At 41.8% G+C, this 27659-nt stretch overlaps 2 protein-coding genes and 1 long non-coding RNA gene across 8 annotated transcripts; 1 reads left to right on the top strand and 2 right to left on the bottom strand.

Moving 5' to 3' along the window:
* Positions 1-133: 133 nt before the first annotated feature.
* On the bottom strand, positions 134-8621 carry CCDC51 (coiled-coil domain containing 51). Of its 4 annotated transcripts, none has more exons than XM_040568631.1 (5): positions 4922-4999; positions 3496-3755; positions 3020-3366; positions 2545-2709; positions 134-995 (listed from the first exon to the last, which is right to left on the bottom strand). In XM_040568631.1, the coding sequence occupies exons 3-5, from the start codon at positions 3335-3337 to the stop codon at positions 219-221; spliced, it is 1260 nt and encodes a 419-aa protein (XP_040424565.1). In that variant the 5' UTR covers positions 3338-3366; positions 3496-3755; positions 4922-4999; the 3' UTR covers positions 134-218. The 4 variants fall into 4 exon arrangements, with proteins under 4 accessions (XP_040424565.1, XP_040424567.1, XP_040424568.1 ...); XM_040568633.1 differs by lacking the exon at positions 4922-4999 and adding an exon at positions 4797-4897; XM_040568634.1 differs by lacking the exons at positions 3496-3755; positions 4922-4999 and adding an exon at positions 8616-8621 and having other exon boundaries at positions 3020-3349.
* LOC121075412 lies at positions 4927-9326 on the top strand. Its single transcript, XR_005822956.1, has 4 exons — positions 4927-5036; positions 5111-5166; positions 6787-6874; positions 9152-9326. It is a non-coding gene; the product is annotated as an uncharacterized LOC121075412 (long non-coding RNA).
* Positions 9327-10478: 1152 nt separating this feature from the next.
* CCDC174 (coiled-coil domain containing 174) lies at positions 10479-27167 on the bottom strand. 3 transcript variants are annotated; one of them, XM_040568629.1, is made up of 12 exons: positions 27023-27167; positions 26438-26542; positions 25410-25510; positions 24426-24484; positions 23138-23318; positions 21143-21238; positions 19588-19724; positions 19097-19191; positions 18707-18854; positions 17543-17689; positions 16223-16903; positions 10479-16180 (listed from the first exon to the last, which is right to left on the bottom strand). In XM_040568629.1, the coding sequence occupies exons 1-12, from the start codon at positions 27164-27166 to the stop codon at positions 15951-15953; spliced, it is 2124 nt and encodes a 707-aa protein (XP_040424563.1). In that variant the 5' UTR covers position 27167; the 3' UTR covers positions 10479-15950. The 3 variants fall into 3 exon arrangements, with proteins under 3 accessions (XP_040424563.1, XP_040424562.1, XP_040424564.1); XM_040568628.1 differs by having other exon boundaries at positions 10479-16903; XM_040568630.1 differs by lacking the exon at positions 27023-27167 and adding an exon at positions 26771-26908 and having other exon boundaries at positions 10479-16903.
* Between the last annotated feature and the right edge of the window lie 492 nt (positions 27168-27659).

Genomic DNA, 27659 nt, shown 5'->3' with positions numbered 1-27659 from the left:
CAATTTCCTTCACTTGAGGAATTGAAAAACACACTGCAAATGAAAGGCTTAGCACGGAGCCTGCAGCGGCAGAGGGACAGCCTTTATAAGTTTTCCAACTGTACAGTAGAAAGCGTAATGAGAAACACTAGCACAAATTTATGCGGACTTGTACTCTAGGTACTTAGAGCGCAAGTTTACTTTTATTAATGTAGTAAATTACAGCAATTAGTTAGAGATCAGTTTCCTTTAAGTATAATATAGAGTACTGGCAGAGTAATAGCAAACACAGTACATGTGATTGCAGTGCTGTAAATAGAATTTCTCTTGATTTGTGATTCCAGTCTCCGCTCTGTGTCACACAATTCTAAGATCACATCTCTCACAGCAGAAGCCTGTCCCTTACCCTCTGCTGAAGGCCTTGGCATTGCTCTTTCCATAGGTCTGGAATGAACTGCAAGTTTAACGCTCTGCATGTCAGAAATTATTTGCGCTATACTTTCCTGCAGACTGTTAAACTGCTGTTGTAAACTCCCAAGACATGAACTGACTTGTTTAGTGTAGTTTAGCTGTTCCTTTAAAGGAATTAAAAGAGAATCTAGTTTTATGGAGTCATTCCTGTCTCCTCTTGCTAACAAAGCACCTTCTTTTATTTCCTGTGATGTCCTTGCTTGCAGCATGTTTTTCAGGTCTGCTATGACGTCACTGAGATCCTTCTGCTGCAAGTAATGGCTGGAGGCCTGTTCTTTGATGGCTTCTTGCAGGTTTATTGGGCCCTTCTGTGCTTCAAGCACCAAGACTTTTAGTTCTTGCAGCCTTACTCGATTAACATAAGTGGAACCAAGAACACCTATAATGGCTCCCAGTACAGAGCCAATAATAGACCAGTTCTTTGTTTTTTCAGCTCTTGTTCGCTCTTTCTCGTGGCTTTCCCTTACAGCTGCAGAGAAGAGAGAGAATTTTTCTCGCTCAGATTCTTCTGCGTTTAAGTAGGCAGCTCGGTATCTCTTCTCTTCCTGCAAGAAACACATTTTGATTTGAAGAAGCTATAACATGAAGCTAAAAAAAGAGTGAAAAATGAAAATGATGGAAAAAAAGGAAAACGAAGCATTAGTTCTGTTCAATAATTTTCCCTTTTAATTTTCTTTATTAATCCTACTTCAGTCAGCAAGACAATTTCAGCTCAAACCTAAGAAACAGAAAAGGTCATCAAGAATTACAACTGAAGATCATCTACACAAGAATCTGTCACATGCTGATGACAGAAAAGTGGTATGCACAGGCAAAGCTTTTCTCTCCTCATCTGGTACACTTTTTTGGCTCTGCCTACTTCTCCAAACACTACCTTTACCACACTTCTCTCTTTCAGTTCTAAGCCCCCTAAAACGGGAACTGAAAATAGGACTAAAAAGGATGTCCTGGATAGGTTAATTTTGTGAACATACACACTTCTCATTCTTTTGCCTCCTCTTTCTTTCCCTGCTCACACGTACGTCTTCCTTTTGTGCCTTTGCCAGCTTCAGCGTGGCAATTCCTTTTGTAAGCCACTGTATTTCAGCAAAACACCGGAAAGTTTTATGGTTAATTTTTCTGAAGTAAAATTCTCATGTTTTTTATAGTAGCGAACTTGTCTGTCAGCTAACTGCACTCCCCAAATTACCTCATTCTTCTAAGCACACACTCCTCTTGTAAGACAGCGGTACCACCTTACAGACAGCGGTAATTTTAGCTCTACCTTCCTTCATAGTCATGCACAGCTCTATTCTTCTTGAGATTTCATCTGCTCTTTGGAGCAGATCTTTTATTTGGACAGCTCTCTTTAGTTCTTTTCTGACGCTCTGTGCATTGATCCAGGAGCTCCATTTAAGCTCAGGTTTGCGTACCCACTCCTTGCCTGAGCTTAGCCATAGCTGTGCCTTTTTCCTGCTGTCCTTGCAGTTTCATTTGGATTTCTGGGCTTTGGCTGCTGCCTTGCCTTTATCTGTGACTGATGGACTGTTGATGAACGTGTTCCTATCGCCACGGTTCATCCAGGTGAGGTGCTGTAGGACTGCACCCTGTGGGTGCAGGATAACAACCCTGCCTGTGCTGTGGTCAACCTCAACTTCTTGCTCATCCTCCCTTGTGGAGCAGCCTGGCTCTTTTGCTCTCTGACAAAAGCCTTAGAAAATTGACTGGGTGTTGCAGCCAGATGGAAGGCAGATGAGAGTTTTGATGGGTTAACAGCCAGAAGTGAACCTTCCTCATCACAACGAATTAACCTTCCATGAATCCCAGCTTTTTGTTGACACGCACCTGTCACCACTCAAACAATTAGTTTTCTAGGTTCACTGTCTTCAGCTTTTGTCTCCAAATTTACTACCCTGTTTTAACATTAGCATATGATTTCCATTGCATGTCAAATCATCTACAATAATTACTTTAATTAAAACAAGTATAATGAAGATTAGCTCAGACCACTGCTCTTCAACAGTAAGATGCATCTACAAAACCAGTCTCTACCAATAAAAGCAATGCACACAAATTTTCATTATATTTGCCATCACTCAAATACCAACAAGTTACCTGCAGCAACCTGTGTTCCAGAGTAGCCAGTTCTAAGTATTGGGTGTCATCCCGAGAGACCCTGTCTAAGCGGTCCCGAATTTCCTTCAGTTTAGTCTGTTGGGCTTCTACATTTTCACGAGCCTCTCGTACTATGCCTCGAGCTATCATAAAGACATTTTCAGCCTAAGAAGAGAGATCATTTATTTTAGAGACTTATTACCAGACAGATCTAAATTGCTAGTTATATGAATTTCACGGAGAAAACAAATAAAAGTGCACTCCATTACAATTCAGGGGATATGCTACATTTACTAAGATGACTAGACTAGAACACAATCATAACATCTGCACAGCCAGTTAAAGCAGAAAAATCACAGTTCTCTTTGGAGGCTCTTTCTTGCCTCATAGAGGGTGTTCATACTTCATATTAATTAACTCATCATTTTTTAACTTTTTTTTTTAATTTTATTTTTAATGTTTTGTCCACGTTTACCTCTGTCACTTTTCCCTGAGCGTCTCGAACTTCATTAATGCCAACAAACTCTTCATATTTGTCCCACCAACTCTTGCCCGTTGCAGATATTTTTTGAAGGGAGTTTTTCCCCATAGCAGTCCCCGTTTCTGTCAGCCGACTGAGAAGACCCCTGGCTGTTTCTATCGCTGACTTGGCTTCAGGCTGCTTAGGTCCCGAGGAACAGTAAGTTCGCACTACGTGTAAATTCATTTTTTGACAGCACTTTATCATAAAATGGTGATATTGCAGGCCACAGGACACTGAGGATACACTTGATTTATATTTTATTGGCCCCATGTCTTGAATATGCTCACTGAGAAAAAGTGCTACAAGGATGAAGAAAAAAGTCATTAAAATAAGGCTGGTAAACACCTCTTAAAACTACACATATGTATCAGAATATGAATAAAATTCTCGAATGGCCAAACCATCACTAGTTTTACATTATTACTTACCTAGGACATTTTCCACAGTTTTCAAAGGACAGTTCTGCCACAGATTCCTGCTTTTCTGCTGTTATTAAGTACTTCCACCATGCTTCTTGATTGCTGATTTACTCATTGCACAAATAGCAATCACATGTTACATATCCAGTACCAGCAGGAATAGCTTCACAGTAATTTAATGCTTCAGCGCAGAAGTGACTGCCATAGGAAATTTTGTTCTGTGTTTTCACATTTGAACTTGGTGTACTATGTCACATGTGCTAACAGTTCTGGAAAAGAACAGAAAAAAATGAGAGAGAGGGGTAAAAAAAAAAAAAACAAGCTCAAGGAGGTAAAGAAGTGGGGCTCGATCATTCCCTGTGTTTTAGGCTCCACAGATATACGAAGCTTTGAAGAGTGGAAAGACAAACACACAAAGGGCAGAGAGAAAACACAGAAGTACTAAAGTGTACGTAAGTTTTTTCTAACTGACTACCTACAAAACTAAAATATAAGGAAGAGCCAAAAGATCGTATGAGCATCAGGTAATGACTTCAGAGTTATGCAGACATTTTAAATAGCCTTAAAATTCCTGCTTACCCTGCAAAAACAGACTGCTTATTCCTGTTTAATGCCTGCATTGATGTGTAAAGAAGATTTTAATTTTCTACTTAGCCCGTTCCTCTAAAAGTTATAAACAAGCAAACTTTCATCTGAGGCTTTTTATGGAGTTTGGGTATGGCTATACAAGGTTTTGACCAAAACAATAATAGTAATAATAATAATAATAATAATAATAAAAACAACACATGGAGAGAGCCTGATACTTGGTACATGCTTTTTGTTAATTAGAAAAGTTTTACGTATGAATTTTCTTTTCTTTTTCACTCGAGGGTGGTGAGGCACAGGCAGCCCAGAGGAGCTGTGGCTGCCCCATCCCTGGAGGCGTTCAAGGCCCGGTCAGATGAGGCTCTGAGCAACCTGACCTAGTGGGTGGCGTCCCCGCCTGCGGCAGGGGGTTGGAACCAGATGATCTTTAGGGTCCCTTCCAACCCGAGCCGTTCTGATTCTGTGACTTCAGGTGGCAACGACACCACAGGCGTGTCCCCAGGAGGGGATTCTCCCGGAGGAAGACATTTGGGGTCAGCTTTTGACTGCTCACGCCCCGTTACACAACCCCACCACACAGCAGCGACACCGAGCAGCCCTGGGGCCGCGTTCCCCGTAATAACGCGGCGCACCACAACCCCGGGGGCCCCCAAGCCACCCAGCGGGGGCCCCCCGCACCCCCTCCCCATCACACCGCTTGCTGCCCCGCGCTCCCTCCTCACCTCAGGCGGCCGGAAGCCGCCCTGGGCGGCGCTGCCGCATCTCGCGGCGGTCCCCTCCGCCGCCCCGCTGTCCCCGCTCCCCCCCCCCCCCGCCACCGCCGGGCCTGCTCCGGGCCCTGCCCTACCTGCACCGGGCCCGGCCCGGAAGCGGAAGCCACCGAGCTACGGCGGCGGCGCGGGGCCGGGCGGAAGCGGGCGGCGAGGCGCGGAGCGGAGCGGGCACCATGTCGGGCCGGGAGGGTAAGGGGAAGGGCTGGGGCCGCCGGCGCCGCGCCGCGCCTCGCCTCGCCTCACGGAGCTCTCTGTCTTTGCAGGCGGCAAGAAGAAGCCGCTGAAACAGCCGAAGAAGCAGTCCAAGGACCTGGATGAGGTAGGGCGGCGGGGGGGGGGCATCCCCATCCCCATCCCCATCCCCATCCCCATCCCCATCCCCATCCCCATCCCCATCCCCATCCCCATCCTCTTCCCCATCCCCATCCCCTTCCCCTTCCCCTTCCCCTTCCCCTTCCCCTTCCCCATCCCCATCCCCTTCCCTTCTCGTCTTTTCCCCTTCCCCTTCTTCTCCTTCCCTTCTTGCCCCACAAACTCGGTCCCAAGGACCTAGGGTAGGAACTGACACCGTGGGTTGTCAGCTGGTGAAGTAGCTAGAGGTACTGCTGAATCTCGTGTTAACGGCACGTAAACGGAAGGGCAGAGGTAAGCTGTTGCTGCTTCTGAGGATTGTGGAGGGTGGGTGAGGCAGCAGTGGCTGGAAAAAGATAGATGTGATGCCTCTTTGAAAGATGAATTGGTAACTTTATAAATAAGCGTTGTTGCCAGAGAAGCGTTAGACACAATTAAAGGCTTAGAAGCTTCCAAGTTACAACAATTTAAAAGCTGATAGCCAGCATGGATTGTAGTAAAGCTACCAGACAAAGGCAACTGTGATCTGCAGCAGGGCAGAGCTCTGTGTATGGGGAGAAGGACAGTAAATATCAAGTTCTTGATAACTGCCAAAACCTGGGTAGAAACAGGACCTAGGGAAGTGATGGAGGTGAACAGGCAGGTAGCTGCTCAGTGACACTCTAAAAGCAGTTACTAACCCTTCAGTGTCCGACCGCAAGGATATATTGACTGGGGGATGGCAAGATTTTGTCTTACATCGGAGTCTAACGTTTTGATTACTTCCGTGGTTGGCCAGCTGACTAACTTACTGACAGTTCTGCTGTTGTCTTTGTAGAAAAAATTTGGAGGGGCCACGGACTGTCAAAAGGACAAGACTAGTGATCAAAGTAATCTTAAATTGGAGAAAGCTTGAAGGAAAGCAAAGGGATTTGTTTAACTAAGCATGTATGCTATGGCCCTTTCTTTGGAAAGAACAATTAACTCGTAAAATACAAGGAGAAGGAGTGGCTAAACTTCAGGTGCACCTGAAAGGCTTTGAGACAGACCATACACTGAACGTGTACCAAGAAAATCAGGTGTTGCAAAACAAAACAAATCAAAAGAAAAATCACACAGGCCATATAAAGAAAATATCATGTGGCAAATGTGATATAATAACATTTCCTTTCCTCTCAGCAGAGCGGTAGCATGTGTGGGCATTGCATTGATCCACTTTTTTTTGTCTTTTTATAGCATGGTAGAGAGTGATTTACTAGTAAAGACATAGTTTACAGAAAAAAAATCCTGGAAAACCTGAAGAGAGAAACAGTATTTTGTTCTCTTGGGGGGGGGAAAGGGAAGTAAAAAGCTCACATTGTAGCAAGGGAAGTTTCAGCATGAAGAAGAGGAAAATTTTCCAGTTTTAAGGAAGCTGAGCCATGGACTGGACTGATGAGGAATCTCAAAATCCTGAGTGTCAAGGAAAAACCCTGCAGTCCCTTTCAGCCTTGTTGTCTATGAAGACTGTGTATGTTAGAACATTACATTTCTTTCTCATTGCTTGTCAGTTGTTTTAAAAGTTTTTTGGGGAGGAGATGCTAACACACTCTGTTGTTCTTTTCTTTAGACAGATCTGGCGTTTAAACAAAAGCAGAAGGAGGAGCAAAAGAAACTTGAGGAGATGAAAGCAAAGGCTGCTGGAAAAGGGCCCCTCGGTAAGTGAGGTGCCATACTGATAGGAAAAAAAGAGGGGCTTGCTGGCTTCAAAAGTCTAATGGTTTTGCTTGTACCTCTGAGTTATTCAACATGACTAGTAGGTTGATGGCAGTTGCAGATGATAAATAACAAAGAGACGCTAATTCTATTTATTTATTTATTTATTTTACTGTGCAATTTCACCATGCAGTTTCTGGTTTAGCAGGTATAACTGTACAGGGCATGCTAAGCTGTTCTAGTGGGACGGTGGAGAGAGATTTGGGCTCTTATTTTAGCATACCACCCTTTTCTTTCCAGGTACATTAAGAAACACGTAGGCTTTGCCACAGTTCTGAAAGTTTAACAAATGCAGTAATTGTTTTCTTAAAGAATTAATTTCAAGAGCACGAGATTCCTGGCAGGAAAAAAACAACAAAAACCCAACACGCTGACTGGAAATAAGTCTGGCTTCAATGCTTTTGCTTAAGTGACCGTGCAGTATGCTATGCTGTGGGAGAAGTTTTGCAGAATGTGTTTTGATGGTGTGTCCAGGCCAGTCTTTATTTTAGACAGTGGTACTAGGAGGTTCTGTCGGTGTGAGGCTGTCCAGTCACCTTGTACTCCTCCAGCATTTGTAGTGATCGCATTAGGGATGTTGAGGGGTACGTCCTGCCTATTCCCTGTAGGTGCTTTTGGCCTGTGGTCCGTTAACATGGCTAATCCCTTCTCCATTCTATAAAGACCATTAAACTTTACCCTTTGCTTCTTATTCTTTAGAAAAAAATAAATATTGAGAGGTGCTAAAAGGACCTTTACAGCAATCCCACAGCAAGTTCAGTTTCACTAACTATGCTTGCTTGCATGGCATCTTGTCAGATGCTGTTTGGAAATATGAAATCCCTTGGATTCGCTTTATCTGCACGCTAAATGATAGCCTTAGAGAGTTCCAGCAGGACAGCGAGTAAGGATTTACCATTTACAGAAGTCCTGTTAACTTTCACGAGGCTGTTTATCCGTTTGCTCTATTACAGACTTTATTATCTTGCCAGAGACCAAGGTCAGACTTGCTGGTCCTTAGTTCTCTAGTTTCTTCCCAGAACCCTTCCTGTATCTGGGAGCTGTGCTGGCAGCGTAGCTGGCAGATCACAAGCACAGAAGAGTAACACGAAAACAGTCCTCTGACACGGTGGCTGTAATGATAAGTTACAAATCCTAGCCAGCAGTTCTGCAATTTCATATTTGAGTTGGTGTTCTTGGAGTGGAATGCAATCCAGTTCCACTAACGTGGGATATTTCTTGTCTGTTTATCTCAAATTAATCTAGCTCCTCTGATTTATCTGCTTACAAAAAATGTGCTGGGTGTGGGACTTACAGAATGTCTTTGGCATTGCATGCTGATGCAAAAAAATTCCCTGAACCTCCCTTCTGTGTCCTTACCATCCTAAACTTGTTCTGTGTAGCGCGCTTCAGCTGCGAGTACTTCTGTATTTCTTGATCGTTCTTACTTGTCATTATTACTCTGTCTTTTTCTAGATGAATTTCAGTCATTTGCTCCTTGGCCAACGAGAGCGAAATCAGACAGTGATTATTATGTTGTGTGTAGATTGTTCCCAAGAGCTCAGCAAGGCAACACTGTTGGAACACAGTGCAAAGTCTGCTGTTGACTGTCAGCCCTTGCAGCCGTGAATGCTGTAGTCCTCCTATGCTTTTCTCCTTTCCACTGGTCATAGATGACGCATGCTGTAAAAAACAGCATTTGACAAAAAAAGTGCTGCATTTGTTGCTGTGTTAATATGTTGTGTTCTTTGACCCTGCTTTATGCTCTTCAGTAACGGGAACGCGAAGGCTCTTGTAATTCCAGTACCTGCTACAGTAGAGCTTCAATCCCAACTGGGGCCTCTGTTGTTTTTGTTTTTTTTTCTTTCAGAAATACTGATGCTTTTATCCCCTTAGCCTTAAATTTGGTTTGACCAGGCTGTACTCCTGTTGTGTTAGAAATAAAAATAAGGGTGTGCATGGAGGAGCACAGGAATGGTTGAAATAATTAGTTCTGTTGTAGGTTTAGGAGGCATATTTGGTTCCAGGGGAGACTTGGTTTCTAATGTTAAGTTACTCGTTTAGAGTAAAGTCTGTAAGATCACAAACAGAGGAGAGTAACACATGCGAAGGCAAAACCAACTCTGGTGCGGATCTGAGTTGTACAGGCTGTCTAGCGGGGATTTGATTTTATAAAGAACTAAACTTGTAGCTAAGATCTCTGTCAGTTGTCTAACCAGTTGTGTTGTTTCTTTTGGCAGCCAGTGGTGGAATAAAGAAGTCTGGCAAAAAGTAGCTTGCTCGAGCTACAATGTAAGATGTGATCGAGTTGTTCAATGGACCTGCAACATTCAGAACATCAAGAAAACTCGCTAGCGCTTAGGTAACATTGTACATTTTGTTTAGTCAGAATAAAACTTTTTTGTTAAGAGGTGATATTTTCTCTTTACCTGTAGGCTTTGTTTTAAAATTGGCTTTGCTGGATTATACTGGAAATGAAACTTCTTGAAGATTACTTGTGACCTTCTGTAGGTTGAGTGCATCTGCTGGTTTGGTAGTCATTTAGGAGATCAAGTTTAAAGTTCTGCACCTTTTTTTTTTTTTTTTTTGACAATGAGAGCTAGGGCCTGAGTATTAAACTTCTACAGATTTTAACCTGGAGGCTCAGGTTTACTTGCAACTGTGCAAGGTGTGGCTAGATCAGCATATGCTCTCATAAGAGCTGGTAGTTCTCTCTAAATGAAACGGTGGGCTATACTGCCATCACCAGAGAAGCGGTTAACTTGGGGACAACCACTATCCAAAATAAATCATTTTTGCAGTTGCTGCTTAGGTATACTGCAGTGCCGTGCCCCTTGCTGTTGTCCTACAAATAGTCGCCTGCACCTTCTTTTCCTTGAATCCCTGCAAGAGCTCCTTTATGCTCACAGCAATGCCCTTGGGGGAGGGCGTAGGAGGAGGGGGCGCGGTGCTTATGTGACTAGAAGTGAATAGCAGCGATGATACGCTGGGTATGGAAACTTTGGGGAAGGGATGTCACCTTGTTGAGATAGGGGCGAAGGGGGAAAGAATTAATGCAGGCTGCTCCCTTCCTGAGTGAAGGGCGATGGCAGGACAGAAGCTCCCTGTGCGGGGTGGGCAGGTGGTGGGGGGCGCTGATGTGGGCTGATGTGGGCTGACTGGGCTCCTAGGGAAGAGCCCTGAGCCCTGTGGCCACACACAAGGTGCTGCTGGAGGTTCCCTGGCTGGGTGGGGACCCCACAGGACATGGTGCCCCCCATCCTAGGCTGCAGCCGCCATGATCTGCCTGGCCCAGTGCATGCGCCCCAGGCCCAGCCTGGCTGGCTGTCACCCGGCGGGCCCCCCTCACAGTGGGTCTCCTGCTTGGTGGGCCAGGCTTTTGTCTGGGGGCCCTCAGCCCGAACCACTGGGCAGGCTGCCTGGAGCAGCAAGAAGCCATGCCTCCCCCCCGAGAAACCTTCGGACGCCTTTCCCCTCCCCGGCTGGGCTCATCTGTGCGAGCGGAGTGCTCTCCAGCATGTGGATGAGGTCTTGGAAGAGGACTGAAGGATGCTGGGCATGGTTTTCCACATGATTTTCAAAGAAGCAGGCACTTCGACTTCAGGAAGCTCAAAGAAATAATTCACACGTCAGCAAAACGCTGCCAGCTACGCCATGGAAGTACATTGTGTGCCATTTCAGGCTGGGAAGCACAGATGAATGAAACTGCGAATTCAAAGTGCTCGGGGAGGCTGAGCAAGCAAAGAACAAAGCTGAGTTATCAGGGATAATAAACTTGCTTCAGATCTTGCTTGAAGGTGGAAATGTGCAACATTGAAGATTTCCAACCATACGTGAAGAAAATATGACTGCAAACCCCCTCTGTAATCATGAGAGGGTATCAATATTTACATAGCTCAGTTCATACCTAGTTTGAGGCATCTTCAACACTACCCAGAATTTCCATTGATAGAAAATTATTTCATGAGAACTCTTGTAGTATTGTAGCTTGGATTTGTGGTACTGTGTACGCTCCCCTTAAAGCGAAAGTGGCTCTGAACTAGACATTGCAATGAGTCATTGTAAGCAACCTTGGAAGATTTTCACCCAAAATGCAGATATTTTTTTCTACAAAAAATGCCCATTTTCTGTCTCTCTCTGTACGTATTTTTGCTTTAAAAAAAGGAAAAATACTCTGACAAAGGCTGGTGCCTCTGTCTCAAAAAAGATACACGAACACATTCTTGTTGAAGGGCAACATTCCTTCTCTCCTTTCTTGGTATTTTCTATGGCTAGGATAAATGACTGGGTAATTCTTTCTGTGCAGAAAAAAACACCGTTTTCTTCTTCAAACACTAACAATCATATGCAGTATTCTGCTTGCCTCCCAGGTATTCCTATTTTAGTGGAGCTTTGCAAGACAGCAAGTACCAGATCACAGCTTTAAGTATTTCTGGAAACCTCTGACCTCTGTAATGAGATGTGGAGCGTACAAAACTACTACCAAGGTGACTATGTTAAAAGGACTGGAATAAAAACTCTGACTGAGCACCAGCTCTGTCTCTGTCTGCGGAAGCCAGTGGTAGAAGAGTGTAATTCACAGCTATCTTCATACCTAGTGCTGCAGCAACTGCTTCCGTTAACCCAGCGAAGAGCAACAAATGATAAGAAAGGGAATGAAAAGGTTTCCAAATGAGCCCTTTGTGTTTAACATGCTTTATTAAAAAGCTTCAGCAAGGCTAAAACGTGATGAACGGCTCACTTAAACTAGAGAAATTATGTGAAATCTAGGAGTGGGAGTTTAAAATTCTTAATACCTGTTCCAGTCAAAAGGCGAGCTGAACGCAAACTATTGTGAAGCAACCAGACATTGGTCTGTGACCAAGATGCTTTTAAGAAAGGTATCGGGCAGGAACGCCCTGCAATAGACAGCAAAAGATACAGGCTAAGCACTGAATGGTGTTTGTTAGCACCGCTGCATACAGCCTGGAAGCCTCTGAGTGATACAAGCAGAAGGACCATTCTCTGAATTCTGGTCACAGCTGCAATCTGAGCTGGAAGGCCAGGGAACAGCACCCTTTATTGTAGCCATACAAGACTTCTATCAGCAAAAGCCCACGTTACCATAAATATACATCAGGTTTCAGGCACTTTGCACTTAAAGGTCAAAGCACCACAATCACTGAGTGTGGGGGGTGATGGCTGACCATGATCTGGCACCTCTGTCTATCAGTTGAAATCATGACAGGAGATAGTGCTGGGCTGGCAGCACAGCGCCAGAGCAACCTCCTCCATCTCCTAGATCCCTCTCCTTAAATGGGGCTAAACGTATTTTAAACTTTCTAGAAGTATGGGAGTTATTTTTCTTTTAGATACTTACTGAGAATAGCGTTTACTTTATAACTGTGAAAAAGGAATTTTAGTTTGTTTAATTAGAGAAAGCAAGCAAAGCACTTTCTTAATTACAAAGTAAACTTCCAGCTAGAACCGTTAAATTTCAATGGAATCTTCATGAAAATTCAAGTTTCAATGGCCCACTTGAGGCCGTATCTTTGACAGAGGGGAAAATAAATGTAATCATTCATATGCTCTTAGTATTTTTACATTTGTTCTTGCCTGTTTTTAACATCTTTAACTGCTTTTAAGATGCAAAGTCAGTATCTTGGGTCTTACAGGACAAGGTAGGATGTAAGTTTTAGACACTTCAACAGACCAAAAAAGGGAGAAGGGGGAAGATCTTGGCCCAATTTTACTACAAGTTGTGAAACATTAGGATCTAACAGCACAGGAACTTAACAATTTTAGAACTCTTGATACAACTGGTATCAGTACAAGGCCTTGGCCACTGAAGGATTTGGAGAGCCATTTGTATCAAAAACAGCCGACAAGGGCAATTTGATGCATGTAGTGTCTGCCTCTAACATTACAGAACTGCAGCCAGTTACTTTCTACCCCTTCTAGGAGCCTTAGCTGACATGCTCATAGTTCACTGCCAGATCCAGATCCCTCCCTCCAAGGGGAGGAAATTCAGTCTTTGGTGACACAGAGAAAATTGTCTGCTCTAAAGGGGTTTCTCTGGAGATCAGATTGAGTCCTGCCAGCCAGGGGCAGGTGAAGGTTGAAATTCAAGCATGCCTGAACATCTTCTGCATTTTGGACAAAGATAACTTGCATATCAAAACAATACTTACATAAAGACGTGGGACAAAGATGCCTTAGATATGTTGCCCAAGAGCCAGGCCCTGTCCCTGGCTCTGTGGAGTGAACCGAAGGCAACATGAGCCACCACTGGTACCTCCTGGGGAAGTCTACATTAAAAATGTAGACACTGAACTGCCTTCCTGGCAAGAGTCCTCCTGTTTAATATTAGGCCATGGAAATAAAGCTGACAAAGGAACACTTTGATCATGAGTTTTTACATAGTACTGTTAAAAATGGCATTCATTCCTTAGTGCAGCTCCAGCTCGGTGTTAAACTAATGCAAAGACAGTACAGCTCTTACATCACACACATACATAAAACTACCCCTAGTCTCAAGGGCACAGAAAAAACAAAGCCCAGAGCGCAGCAGGAAATGAATACAGACGATTAAAGTAGTAGCAGGATAGATACAAACTTTGTTTATAGGGAAAGCCATCAAAGGGATATGATCGCCATAATGAATTCCAGTCATGCTCTAAAGTTTTAAATGCTTTGCCCACTCTTTGGGGTTAGTTCAGCTCCAAGAAAATCATACCCTACTCTGAATCATACTCACAGATTCATGTGAGGTCTTAAATACGAAACATCTCTAGCATAAGTCAGCCAGACTGGAGAACTGGGTTTGAACTTTTGCGGTGCCACAGACTTGCTTTGTGACCTTGCCTCTGCATTTTTTTTAAATTTTTTTCCTGCAAAACAGGGTCAATGTTACAATCTGACTTCAGAATACCATTCTGAGGCCTAATTTACAAATAATTGCAACGTATTGTGATTCTAGACAGAGTGGCTAAGAAGGCATTAAGTACACAACCCAAAACATCCTTAAAATGCTTCACTTCTATTCAAGTGGGGTTAATTCTGACATGCAATCCTACAATTATGTACACATCTAACAGGATTGCACAAACTCAATGACTTAAAATTACACCTTTTCCTTCCACCTCTTGCTTCTATTATTGCCTTCAATCAATGTGCAAAAAAACCAAGGCAATTTGCTTCTTGAAACTGTGTTCTGACAGCTTCTTATCTTTATGGAAGAAAGCTGCTGAAGCACAGTGCAACTGTTTTAAACTCAGAATTAAATGTGGGGTGACACAAAGTTTGAAAAATTTCTCCTGGGATCAGGGTCATCACGGAGTATTTCAACATTACTATGAAATAAATAGCAGTAAACGGGTTTATACTGGTAGTTTCCTATGGCAAATTTGTAAGATTAGAGTGCCACCTCGTGGATATTGACTAACCTGAGGTTGAACCAAAGTTGGCAGGAAAAAAAACTGTGCTTTGATGCTGTCACATCTGGTAAAAACAGACTGATTTATAACCTCTTCCTCTTAGTCATCAGTATAAAATCATTATTTATGTTCAGATTCTTTATTCATACTGAAGAGATTCAAGGAAAGGAGGAAATGTAAACCCCTAATGCTAAGCTCACCAGCTGAATTCAGGTCAGCAGCAGCAAAAAAGTAGTACTGCGGATGTTGCCATTAATAGTCATACTATCCTGAAATTCTAGGTCTGTTCAGAGAAACAGAAACCCAAAGTCATCGTAAAGCTCCAGTCTCTTAACCATTTGGTAGCAATAAAAAGACTGTAGTATTTTGTGCCTTTAAAATGGTACCACCGGTGCTCTTGCAGGGTGTTATTTCTGCTGTAAGCAATATAGGAAGAAGAGAGATGGAAGTGTGTTTAATAGCGGAGGTTAAAACATAGTTTGGGGACAGTGAATGTGTTCTGCATGCTGACAAGTTTGCTCAGTGACCCTGAGCACTGCTTTTTGCTGTGGTAGGGACATTGCTGTTCACCAGGCTTTGCAGAACAGCCTGAGATCCCACTGACACACCTAAGAGTAGCACCTTATCTGTGTCTCTGCCCGCTTTGGTATTTGGTTCAAATGTCCATTACTTTGAGAACATCACTGCCATTTAAATTTACACAATCTATGGAATTGCCCATTCTAGCACACTTTTCTAGCTTTTATGAGCTTTTAAAATACAAATAGGAGGTATTTAAATTGCCTTCAGAAATCAAAATTTTCTAAATGGTAAGTACGTATTACTGTCATTTCCTGAGATTCTGAAATAAAAAAGCTTGTTTGGTAGAGGTCAGGCTGCTTTTATATATAAAATCACCACAATTAACAGCTTTTAGGAAAGAAAAAGTATTAAATAAAATAAAGCCGCATATACAATGCAAGAAGAATGTACTCGAACAATAAGAGCATTTTCTAAACCAGTAAGACAGCAATTTCAGGTGTCAAGGCTTCTACTTCACTGAAGCTTTTATTCTTAGTCTTACCATCATTATTTATTGATTTCTGCAGTGCCTCTTTCCAACTCTGATCTGCTTCACAGAATTACAAGTTATATACAGACCTCAGGAATGCAGAAGGCATTATGACCATGCGGAGTACTCGCCACAACTATCACTAGATAACATTCTGTACTTCCCGTCTCTGAAGTCAGGAGATTATGTAGGTAACATTCCTTAAAACGTTTGTATTTAGCAGCAGAAAGCCTGCTCCTGCCCTTTCCATACTGTTTCTACAGATATTACTGAACTTGTAGTACCTCCAAACCAGAAGCTATACCCCAAAGTTCAGGCATTAGTGGAAAAGAATAAAAACATATACTAAACTAGATAAGCAATGCTAAAGAATTTTAATAGAGGGGAAAAAAAAAAAGAGAACCAACAGGGAAAAAGTACAGCTGTGATGTAACATTGCTTAGGTCTCCAGGAGATTTATTTCGATCTACTTACAGATATCTATTTTTCCCAGATGTAGGAAAATATTCTTGCCGACAGATAATTTGATTTTAGTTCTTTAAATTACAATTCTTATTTATTATTTTGCTCAGTTCAAGTCACTTGTCTGTAATAAGACAGCATATCATCTAAACTTTGGTAAAGTGGTGCTTGATTTTGAGTGTCACCACTGTATGACTGCCCAGGCGGTGGCACATCTTGAGTGCTGCAGTCGCAGCTCTGCCCTGGCGGCTGCAAATTTTGGGTGCTGCAGTCGCAGGTGTGCCCCGGCGGCTGCAAATTTTGGGTGCTGCAGTCGCAGGTGTGCCCCGGCGGCTGCAAATTTTGGGTGCTGCAGTCGCAGGTGTGCCCCGGCGGCTGCAAATTTTGGGTGCTGCAGTCGCAGGTGTGCCCCGGTGGGGGCACGTCTTGAGCACTGCAGTCACAGCTGTGCCCTGGCGGCAGCACATCCTGCGTGCCATAGCCATAGGCCTGCATTGAAAATGGCACATCTGGAGCGCTGTAACCATAACCCTGCATTGGTGGCAGCATGTGCTGAGCGCCGTAGCCGTAAGTCTGCATTGGAAATGGCATATCATGAATGCCGTAGCCGTACGGCTGCACTGGTGGCAGCACATGTTGAGCACCATAGCCGTAAGCGTGCATTGGTGGCGGCATGTTTTGAGCACCACAGGTGTAAGCGTGCGCTGACGACAGCCCCTCCTGATCATCGCTGCTGTCAGTCTCTGATGTTGACCCGTCTTCACTGTCGCTGCCAGAGGCCTCCGCTGATGCTGATTTATCTTGAACATCATTGCTGTAAGCTTGCACTGACGGTGGCACAACTGCAGTGCTGCTGGTGTCAGCCTGCACTGATGGTTTCTGCTGGTTCTGTGAAGCTTCTGGTTCCGGCTTTTCAAAGGTGGTTTTAGGACTGTTCAAGTTCTGGCTTTTGTAATCATCATCTTTCTTTTGTCCCACAAAATAATCAGAAGGTGGTGCAAATTCTGGATCTCGTTCATCTCTGAGTTCTTCCTGCTTCTTTGACCATTGTCCAAACATCAGTTCTGTTAGAAACAGGGAAAACAGTTTAAATACAGATTCCAGTGTCTGAAGATCAGTCAGAAAGGAGGGAACACAGAAGACGCAGCTACTTAAAGCCATCTGAAGTTCCTTTTCACCTAGTACTATATTGCTGGCTAAGCTCATAGTCTACCTTTTCTACAGAAAAGAAACTAAACTATTGAGCAGTAAAGATAACCACTACCCTCTGTGTGACTCATCCTAATCACTTTCAGATCCTTTAACAACATGGTCATAGGTTATGAAAAACTGCTGATTAGTTAGGGCTGAATCAAAATACAAACCAATCACAGCACTAAGATCTTAATTACTAGAAAATGGAGATTATTGTAATATCTTTAGTGTGCATTAGGAAAAACCAGTAACTTCTTTATTTCACCAGAAGTGGTAGATATTCTAATTATTCTAACAGCTGCTGACTTCTGATTAAGAATAGCTCTGAAGCATTGCAACAGAAAGATGATTCAAGATCCCCCAAACCTACTCTATAAAAACAGTAAAAATCTGTTCAGTTTTCATTTCTATTGCTTCTCAGATTTACCATACTTTGTCTCAAAGCAGAAATGAAGTCAGCAGTATGTACACCGCTTCCAAACAGTGTTTCTGAATCCGTATTTCCTTACCTTTGCCTTTATCCCACTCACGGACATAAGGCACGCCAGGCTTTGTATCTCTTCTCTCCTGGATGACAACCTCTACCTTTCTACTTGCTGAGGTAGCTCTCGGAGCCTCCTGTTCAGCTTGTACTGGACCAGTAGCATCTTTCACCTCTACTTTGCAGAAAGAGAGAATAGTTTTTGTTAGTAACGGGATAAAAATCTCCTAAATGAATTTCATAGGAAGAATAAGAAGCAACAGTTAATTGCATTTATAGAGCTTATAGTAGTTATCTAGTTTCATTCAACAATGAAATGCATCTGAATAAGGATTTTTTTTTAAATTAATTCATATTAAATCAGAAAAAATAATGGATAATCCAGATAATCAGGAGACCCATCTACCAAGAGACACTTCATTAGTTTTCTAGTTGTATCAAAGAAACTGCTGAAAAATATGTTGCCTAAGAACCCAAAAATGAATGTGCTGAGTATTATACTTAAACTAGAAAACTGTTAAAAATAAGAACATTAGCACGCATCTCCACTTTGGTAATCCTGGAGAAAACAATTTACATTCTTCTTCTGAACAATAGTAACAGTTAGCGGTGGCACACTGCTCTTCGTCATTTCCAGAACACTTCACAGTTAAATCGCTTGCTTAGAATTCTGACAAGTTAAATATCAGCTACAATTTACTTGTATTGTCTCCCACTGTATCTAGTACTGTCAGACAGGAGACAGTAGAGAACTCAAATTCATCATCCCAAATCCTAAAAGCCAGTTGTATGTCCAATTTACAGACTGCATTAAAATTGTAAGAGCATATGTTATACGGTATCAGAATCAGCTTGCTAATATTTTTTATCTTGCTCATCTTAAAAAACAGCCAGTACAATTTCAACAGCTCAACTCGCACAATTCCTGCTGTCAGACATGAATCCAAGAAGGACTACATCTACGCATGACATTTCTTCCAGCACTATTAAGCTCTCTCTGGCACGATTTTATATCTACACATAGTTATATGAACTCTCGCTATTTTAATTTATACTATTTGTATATATAAAATACATAATACCAATATATTAAATGCCCAAACTTACATCAATTAGAGGATGCCTGCCCACTCACTGATCAGGTACAAGATGAAACAGCAAGTACTTAACTTAAAAAGGCAACTAATCATACCTCCGTTCTCCAGTTTTGCTGCCTCTTCCTCTAACCCATCTTCCCTTAATTTCTTAACCTTCCGTGCTCGAAGTTTAGACAGCCTGGCTTCTAGAGCTGCCTTCCTTTTTTCTTTTATCTGTTCACGTTTAGTTCTTTGATCAAGTGTCTAAACAGTACAGAAAAAACATGAATTAATCTTCCTGTGTTACTATAATCAACTACACGTCTTCCTTCACTAAACAATAAAAGCAATCCTCAGGTACCATGATTCAAAAGGGAAAAAGAGGGCAATTTTTTTTGGAGTTAAATGCAGGCATCACTGAGTGTAAGACTTCTACAACAAACCAAAGATGGTGACTACTGAAACTAGGATGCTCTTACACTGCAATTTGCTCTTTAAACTCATACCTGCTCTCTCAGCATATCCAGTGTTGCCCGTTGTTTATGTCTAAGCTCTTGGTCACGAGAAAAGGCAAAGTAACCAACACCAAGCTGCCTGGCCTCTGAAAAGAAAAAGTTAATGAAGTTCAAGTTACACTCCGTTTACAATCAACAGTAACTACAAGCACCATGTGCCCTGCTTTCAGGCACTGAATTACAACATACGCCACACTATTTTTTTATGGCTGTAACAGGCTTGTTTAGATGATGCATGAAGTGAGGCTTCCTGAAGGAGAAAACTGGGGGATGTAATCAAATTTGGAAAATACATTTGAGAAAAGTACAATTTGATGAAAGATAAATCTAGATCAATGTCCTGGTAGTTTGAACAGTTATTACAAATGTAATTTAACACATACCTAAAGTTGGCCATACAGGCAATAAAAAACAACTTTCCCTTGCTTCCTCTAAAACCAGTATCTACATGAAGATAAATGATATAAACTATGGAAGTATACCATTTTCTCTGATGTCCTCATAATGTATGGGTCCCATGGGTTTTCTGAGGGCTTCTTCTTCTTCTTTTTCCCACTGCTGTCTCTGAAGTTCTCTCTTCATATCTTCAGATAGCAGAGTATTCCCATCAGGGTCTAGTCTAATTAAAAAAAAAAAGAGTTGGGGATTATTATAGAGCAGAAGTTACTGGTTCTACAGTATCAAACGATTAAATTATGATTGTGTCTAATCCTCTATTGCAGTTTTTACAAAACAGATCACTGTAGGCATCACCTAGAGATGCAACATCGATGAGTATGGTACAAGGTAAAGACAAATATAAAACCACTTCTAAAAGAAGGTACTAGTAGAACATGTTAGTAAGATACTTAAACAAACTGTATCCTTTCTTGGAGGCATTATGAAATCTTTACCAAAGCACAGAACGAGAAATGACGTTCACTTTTTTTTTTGCATCTGTTGGGATGCTAGCAACCACATATAGCAATATTTCAGATTTAACATAAGAAAATGAAAGGTATTTGAAAGAGCAAAAAGCTAGCCATTTACCCCAGAAGTCCATGACGTTTGGTACACAATGTAGGAAATATTTTTGTTTTCTCAAGGGAAGCAGCAGGATTATTTTTTAACTAAAGCAGGTTTTGCTGACAGACTGTCATCGATATAAATCCAGAGACTGCAATTTCAAAGCACCCATATTCTCCATCTTACATTTAAAATGGAGAGAAAACACTAATAAGTTGCCAGCGTGAAAGAATTTTCACTTTAGCAGCAGTAAAGGCTCCATTAAGGTACCTTTAGATTATTTTCTGAAAACAATTCTCAGTGCTGCCATAATAATTTTAACAGAAAAGCTGTTAAACACCTAAGTAACAGAAGAGAAAAACCAAACAAATGGAGATATAACAAATTCACTTCGGATGTCATGATGCCGTTGGTTTTGCTAAAAGATTATCAAGTTTCCAGATTAAAGAGAACCAGGAATCACTTCCCTGGTATTTTCTGGAAGGTATAAAATACACTTTGCATAAAAAGACCACAGTTTTAAGAGATGCATCAGATATCCAAGAGATTGCTAAATCAGTTTATTAAAACTCCTCTCTACAAGCTGTAGTCTATAAGTGAGGTCTTAGACTTCGTCAGCATTTCCATCAAATATTGTGCCTTGGTAGTTTATTAAAAATTTCATTTATGCTTTTATTTCATATCCGTAGCCTCTGTTCTCTTGCAATTTAAAAACAGTACACCAGCCACATATTCCAATTGCCAGCTGCCAAGGTGAAACAAACAGAAGCCTTGGAATACTGTATAAATTTATAATAGAAAATTTGATAAAGCCACTGTCATGCACAGTTTCACTGTAACTGCTCTGGCTATTTTTTAAGGCACAATGTAGTAATCAGCAGAAGCTGGCCTAAAGTAAACAGAGAGAAAGAAGTAGCTTCAACGATTCTGGATAGGGAATGCGATAACAAAACATAACCTCTATTCCTTCTCATTAAAAATAACTATGTTAAATACTGCAAGGAACATGTAATTCCATGAAAGAAACCAAACCTTTTCCCTTGAAGTTCCTGATCCATTTTAAGCAGACTTGGTAAATCCTTCTTCATACAGCGTCTAGATCGGCCTAAGGAATCAACATAATCAACCCTGTAACGAAAGCAAAGGAAATTTCACACACAACTTTTATTTTCAGAATTACAGAACTCTTAACCAGAAGACAGAAGCAGTGACACTTTCCAAAAAGTATTCATCGTCTCTCCATGTATGACAGTTCCTTCTACTGTTCAATTATCAGACTTCTGAGGCTACACTCTGAACAGGGCCTATGACAGTTTTATCACAGGTATTTACTCAACCCCACTTTGAGCCAGCTGTTTGCCTTGATATTAAGGTGGTGTAAAGAAACATTCAAAAGTTACATCATCAATTTTCACACCAAAATAAAACCGATTCTAGTACTTGCTTCCCAGGGTGAAAATAACGATGAAGCATTGACTTCCTGCAGATATGAAATTGCTACAATATACTTCAATTATCAGTCCAAAGCTCATTTAGAATAGGCTGATAGCGTTCATTCAGCTTGCACAACAAAAGCTGACTAAAATTCAAAGCGTTCCTTTGAAGCACATATTGGGCTTCTTATACAGCTCTTTATAGTCTTGAACACTTAATTTACAGTTGTCAAAAAAGCTGATAGAGAGCTGTACTTATTGTCCAATAATTCTAGGAAGTTCTCTGGCATCAAGTGGCCTCTATTATCCCAATTTAAAGAATTAACATTACAGCTGAAAATGTATGATTGGCAATCTAATTCCCAAACAAGCTTTTAAAGATCTGTGCTTTTAGTAAGTTAGCATTTTTACATAATTTCTACGGATATCCAGAGCTTAGTATAATAAGAAAGGGCACTGAGTATATAATGTAACATCAGAAAAAAAAAAGAACAACACGCACGCAAAAATTACTTGCATTCTCTATAGTAAAGATATAGCTGCAGACTAATTTGCATTAATTATGCCAGCACCCTCATTAGGAAATGGCCTCACCGAGATGGATGATGTATTAATAATGTATGTCATTTAAGTGAGGTATAGGCAATGACAGAAAAGCACAATATGAACAGTAAAATTTATTGGTTTAAGATTCTGAAACTTACTGTGATGAGAACACGAAGTAGTTTGAGCCCATCATCGATCACTGATAGTTTCATCTTGAATTTCAGTACGATACCAGTAATAGGTATATCTGCCTTTCCAGCCTAGCAATCTTCTGGTCCCTTGCCTAGATTCATTCTCCCAGTTTATTCTGAAAAATTACATTGCTAATCTTATCGTGGCCTAATAAACTGGAAAACTGGTGTGCTCTTTTTCATTTTGCTAATTGCTGTTTTAAACTGATTACTGGAATTAAAATCTCCGTTCCATAAGCATTCTTCACAATCTGGCTAAGAAAATGGTTAGTCAGGCTGGTTTCATAATTAATCCTAATATCTTGGTTGAAAAACTAGTTATTGAAATGTCACAGAAAATTGCTGCAGGCTATTTGCAATTTTGTAGTTAAACAGTAGAAGAAATGCTGGAAAATCACGTTTTTTTTTCCCCAGAGTTTCCCTCTTATGAGGAGGTCATACAACAAAAATGACTGCTCATTTTGTAAATCCCACACAACTAGAGAAGACAGATGTAAGAAAAAAAACGTTTTGCTAAAGTAGACTTCAGTGCAAGACACCAAAGTGTATAAAATCCTATCAATACTGCAATCAGAACTCCCATAAACTTTGCAAGAAAATGAGAGGATATTGCACCATGTCTCATTTACAGTACATTTCCCTGACTGATATTTCACAAAATCCTGTAGGAGGACGCTATTGCAGTGTTACCTATATGGAAAATAACACTAAGGATTGTCTTTTAACGAGACATGAAATAAGAGAATATTACCACCTCTTCTCAATGTGTAACATTAATCAAAAAAAGAAGTGTCACTCCACATATTCTGGGGAACAGAGTTACTTTCCCATGCATCACCCCACTCAGCAGTACCAACCATTCTTCGTCTGGGTCCTCTGGTGGTGGTATTTCCATTTCTGGTTCAGTCTCCTCATCATCCATCTCTTTTTCTAAAGTCTTTTTAGCAGCTTCGTTCTGATACAGTTCCTGTACTTCTCGCTGTTTGTCTATGATCTTCTGAGTGAAATCCACTAGGTACAAATCTTCAGTTTCTTCATCTAAGGCAGAAAATCGATTCTTAGAGAACAGCCATGAAAAGAACAGAACTGAACACAAAATCAATACGTAATAGTCGCAATCAACTTTTCAGCTGCCAGCAATGCCCCTGACCGTACTTCTGGGGAATACTTAAATCTCATTTGGGACCAAACAAACTTGGAGCTATAAATTGGCTCCTCTATTTCTGAATATAGCCTTCAAGCTTTTTCTAAAGCAATTAATTGTTCCTGTAGACTACAAAAAAAGGTTGCAGTCTTTGCACTAAAATATTCTCTGCTTATTAGTTATTTCAGAAGTCCAGGGTTTGTTACACAACAGTTCAAATACTGATTTGATGCTCAGAATTTGGTATGCTGGCAGCAAGCAGTCACTAGCATACTTTTAAAAAGTGGAGAAAAGTGGCGAGATCACGTTTGGCAAAGATGGATACTAGTAAAGACAACGTGAGAGATTAATAGCAAGGAGATTTCGATTCTATTTTAATAATTACTTCTTGCAAGGGATTACATGTGTGAAAAAGAAAGGGACAGATTATAATTCTCTAACCCTATTAGCTGCATGACTAACGTTCATACAAGAACCAGCCAGACTCCCCTACCACTCCTCTGCACTTCATAAAGTCCAACAATTAGAATGAAGGATAGAAAATCAGCAACGAAATGCAAAGACTGCATAATGGAGAATAAATTAATTTTGTTTTTCTAAGATTCTGTATTGAAAAAACAGAACATATTCTACCTGTTTAATGACTGGCAGACTCAAACAAGCTCATGGTGATTTACTAGGACAGACTGCCCTTCAAAAAGCAATTTTATATTCTCTAGTACCTATATTTTTTCCCCTCTTTCATAGCAAAATAACCCTTGTTAATCACTCTGTATAACAGATCCAAAAAGTTTCCCATGTAAGCAGTGAATTCAGTGTAGCTGCTGTAAATCACTAGATAGTCAGAAAGGCCAACCAGTACTTTTGAAACAAATTTGTATCTGTATCTCTCTATTACGTATATTATTTATTTTTTATAAGATAAGTTTAGTAATTTAAATTTTAAAATGAGTATTTATGTTATGTCACATAAATAATTATTTCAGATTAGTTTTGTTCACCTGGGAAGTCGCCTTTTGTCATCTTCTCGTACAGCTTGGCTTTCTCTTCTAGTTTCTTCCTGAGAAAGAAAAAAAAAAACACCCTAAATGTTTGTATTCCCATCAATTCCAAACGCAGCTCAAAATGACCAATTCATCCTTAGGTGAATGGGACAGAGAAGTACCAGGAGCGCTAGAAATATTTACTAGAAGCTGAGCTATGCCTGTTTTTTATTTTGAACCTTAACTGAAGCTTCTGAAGATACACAGATACCCAGTTCCAGAGTTTATACTGAAAATAATCTTAATAAAATTACGGAGGTAACCTTTAGTGTAATTTATCAAGTAGACAGGAATATGAAGCCACTAGTATTCCACCTCTATGAAGCTACGACAGCCTGTCAGATAAATACTGGAAACGAGACCACTATTTGCAGGAATGAGACACTGAAAAACTGTTTTGGAAGGATGGAAGGAAGGAAAAAGGAAGGAATAACATGGAGATACACTTATTTTTAGAAACTGAGGAGAAAACCGTAACTAATTTCTGGAATGGTAGAGGACAATTTTGAAGAGCCAGGAGATGCTTACAGAAAAAGAGCAAATGGGTTACACTGTGTATTTTATTGTATAACTAACCCATTTAGACTATCAGTCAAATCTTGCAAAAAGAGTGAGCCATTTTCTGTCAAGTCCAAGACACACTTCGTAACGTGAATTCTGGCGCATCACTGTCCTGGATTTCACCTCTAAAGAGGGCGCTCAAAAGCGGTAACCTGACGTAGACAGTTACGATACAGGAAGGGCAGGTATCCCTAGAGCACCAGACTGCTGCCGTGCAGTTTGTACATTCCTGGTAAAGAGCATGGAATTGATACTGGTCTTCCCTGTTGGTCTAATGAGAACTGCTGGTCTAATATCCGTGTAACTTCTTCATTGTGCTTTTCTAAACATTGAAAAACAAATTCTACAAAGCATTCCTTTCTTACAGAGCCTAAGAGTTACCTTGATTTATCTAACGTTTGATCCTCTTCTGCCTTCTGCTCAACATCTTTCTCAGCTCGATTTGCAACTCCTGTGTTTTGTTTGTTCCAGATACTTGGTTTCTGGGGAATACAATTTTGTAATAACAAATAAAACACCAAAGTAAGATTGAAAAAGATTTCAACTCCATAATGCAAACTGTGCAAATCAATCATGAAGGTCTGGTAAATAACCTTTTTTGCGATTGAGTTGTGTTTGAGTTGAGATTACACCTGCTGTGCTGTACAAGACAGCAAGCCTGTCCTAAATTACACAGACTGCCATACAACATGATAGGCAAGGACAGGCTGAGAAGCAAAAGAAGGCACTCAGAAATCAGACAAAATCTATTCTAGCAAAGCCGTTACAGAAAAATAATTAATACAAACAATCTTTCTGATTATTTAACTAGTAAGAAAACAATGTACGGTTTCTATTCTCTATTACCTTCATTTTTATTCTCTATTACCTTCATTTTAGATATAAAACACAATCAGATTGCTTGCTTACAGTGTAACACTGAATGCTTCACGTCCTTCACGTATGACAACTTTACTACTAGAAAGCCACAGAAAGAATAGAAAACGTGCCGTAAAGAGTAAAATGAGAGAACTGTGCGTTCATTGTTATACGCTGCGATACAGAGGAGCACGCAGGAAAGCATTTATCAAGAAAGTTCAGTGATTCTGGAAGAGTCTCTCACCTTCCATCCTTCAGGGAAGCATACAAATTACTGGAGTGAAAAAAATAAACATCTGTTGCTGTAATTACAAAAGCTCCCTAAGGACTGAAGATTAAGAGATGATTTAGATAGGCATGAGTTTTCTGCTGTGCACGAGAATATAATCTGTAAATGAGCTGATAGAAATTTAAACATTCTTGTGTTAAAGATTTAACATTTGAATAGTAACACAGCTCTGAATGCTTATGTATTTAGACTTCAACACATGTGAACTGCCTTAGTTTAAGGAGAAAGAATGACAAAAACAGCAATGGAAAAATATTTCTACCTTATTAAGGGGTTTGGGCTTTGCAAAGATGCCAGCATCTTTCAATAGCTTTTCTTTCTTGAATTCTTCTTGCTTTCGGAAGAGTTCTGCTTTGAGGTCTACCAGCTACATCAGCGGCAAAAAAGACAAGTAAATAAACAACGCAGACACACCTTATGCATACACAGCAATTACCGTACGAAGCAGCAAGTGCATTTCCAGTGAAAAAAAAACGGTACTACTACACCCAACTAATTGTTTTACACGGAACTTCAGCGCAGCGGCCTCACCAGGCGGGGCGTCCCCAGGTCCCCAGCGCCCAGCACCTCGCCTCCCCCCGGCTCCTGAGCGAACCTTCCCTGGCGGGGACCTCAGAGCAGGCCGGGGAAGGAGCCCACGTCCCCCCCGCCCACGTTATCGCCCCGCCGGGCTGTGAGGCGCCTCCAGGGCCTGCGAGGCCCTCGGTGCCCGGTGCAGGGGGGGACCGGGGCCGGCACCAAACAGCGGGCACCCGGCCGCCCTCACGCAGCTTATAAACCCAGCGACAGGCTCCTCGGGAGGCCGGAGGTTCCCCTGTCCGTTTCCCGGCCGCCCCCGCCCGCTCACCGAGGAGGCGGCCACGTCCAGCGGCTTCTTCCTCCGGTCCATGGCGGCCCCGCTCCGCCGCCCGCGGCGCCTTACGGCACTGCCGCCAAGCGCGGCGCCGTTACCACAGCGCGGTGAGGGCGGGCGGCGCCTCCCCGCCGCCATGTTGGGGAGGTCGGGGCCGTGCAGAGGCTGCGCGTGGGGTTCAGAGGGGTAGAATTTGGTCGCGGCTTGGTGACAACAGCAAAACCGCCTCTGTCCTGCCTTGACTGCTGCCAAGATGAGACATGAGGCTCTGCTTGGAGCCGCAGACAGCCATGCCCTTCCACATGCGGCTGCATTTAGCCCTGTGCCCGCTGCCTTGTTGAAGCCATTTGCTTGGGATGAGGCGCTGGGGCTGTCCGCGGCCCTCTGCTAGTGTGGGTCCCCCGAGTACAAACCCACCTGCGAGTGCTGCAGCCAGCTTCGTGTCCTCAGAGACGAGCCTGGGGAGAGGTATGATATGACCCTCAGTGTTTTACTTATACTGCGTAGCTCACAGATCACAGAATCATTAAGGTTGGGAAAGCCCTCCAAGATCATCTGGTCCAACCATCCCCCTACTACCAATGTCACCCACTAAACCATGTCCCTAAGCGCCACGTCCAACCTTTCCTCA

This window comes from Cygnus olor, chromosome 10 (assembly GCF_009769625.2).
Source record: "Cygnus olor isolate bCygOlo1 chromosome 10, bCygOlo1.pri.v2, whole genome shotgun sequence".
In the NCBI taxonomy this organism is placed as follows: Eukaryota; Metazoa; Chordata; class Aves; order Anseriformes; family Anatidae; genus Cygnus; species Cygnus olor.
Note: the sequence above shows the minus strand (reverse complement) of the source record. Positions and strands in the feature narration are given on the sequence as shown.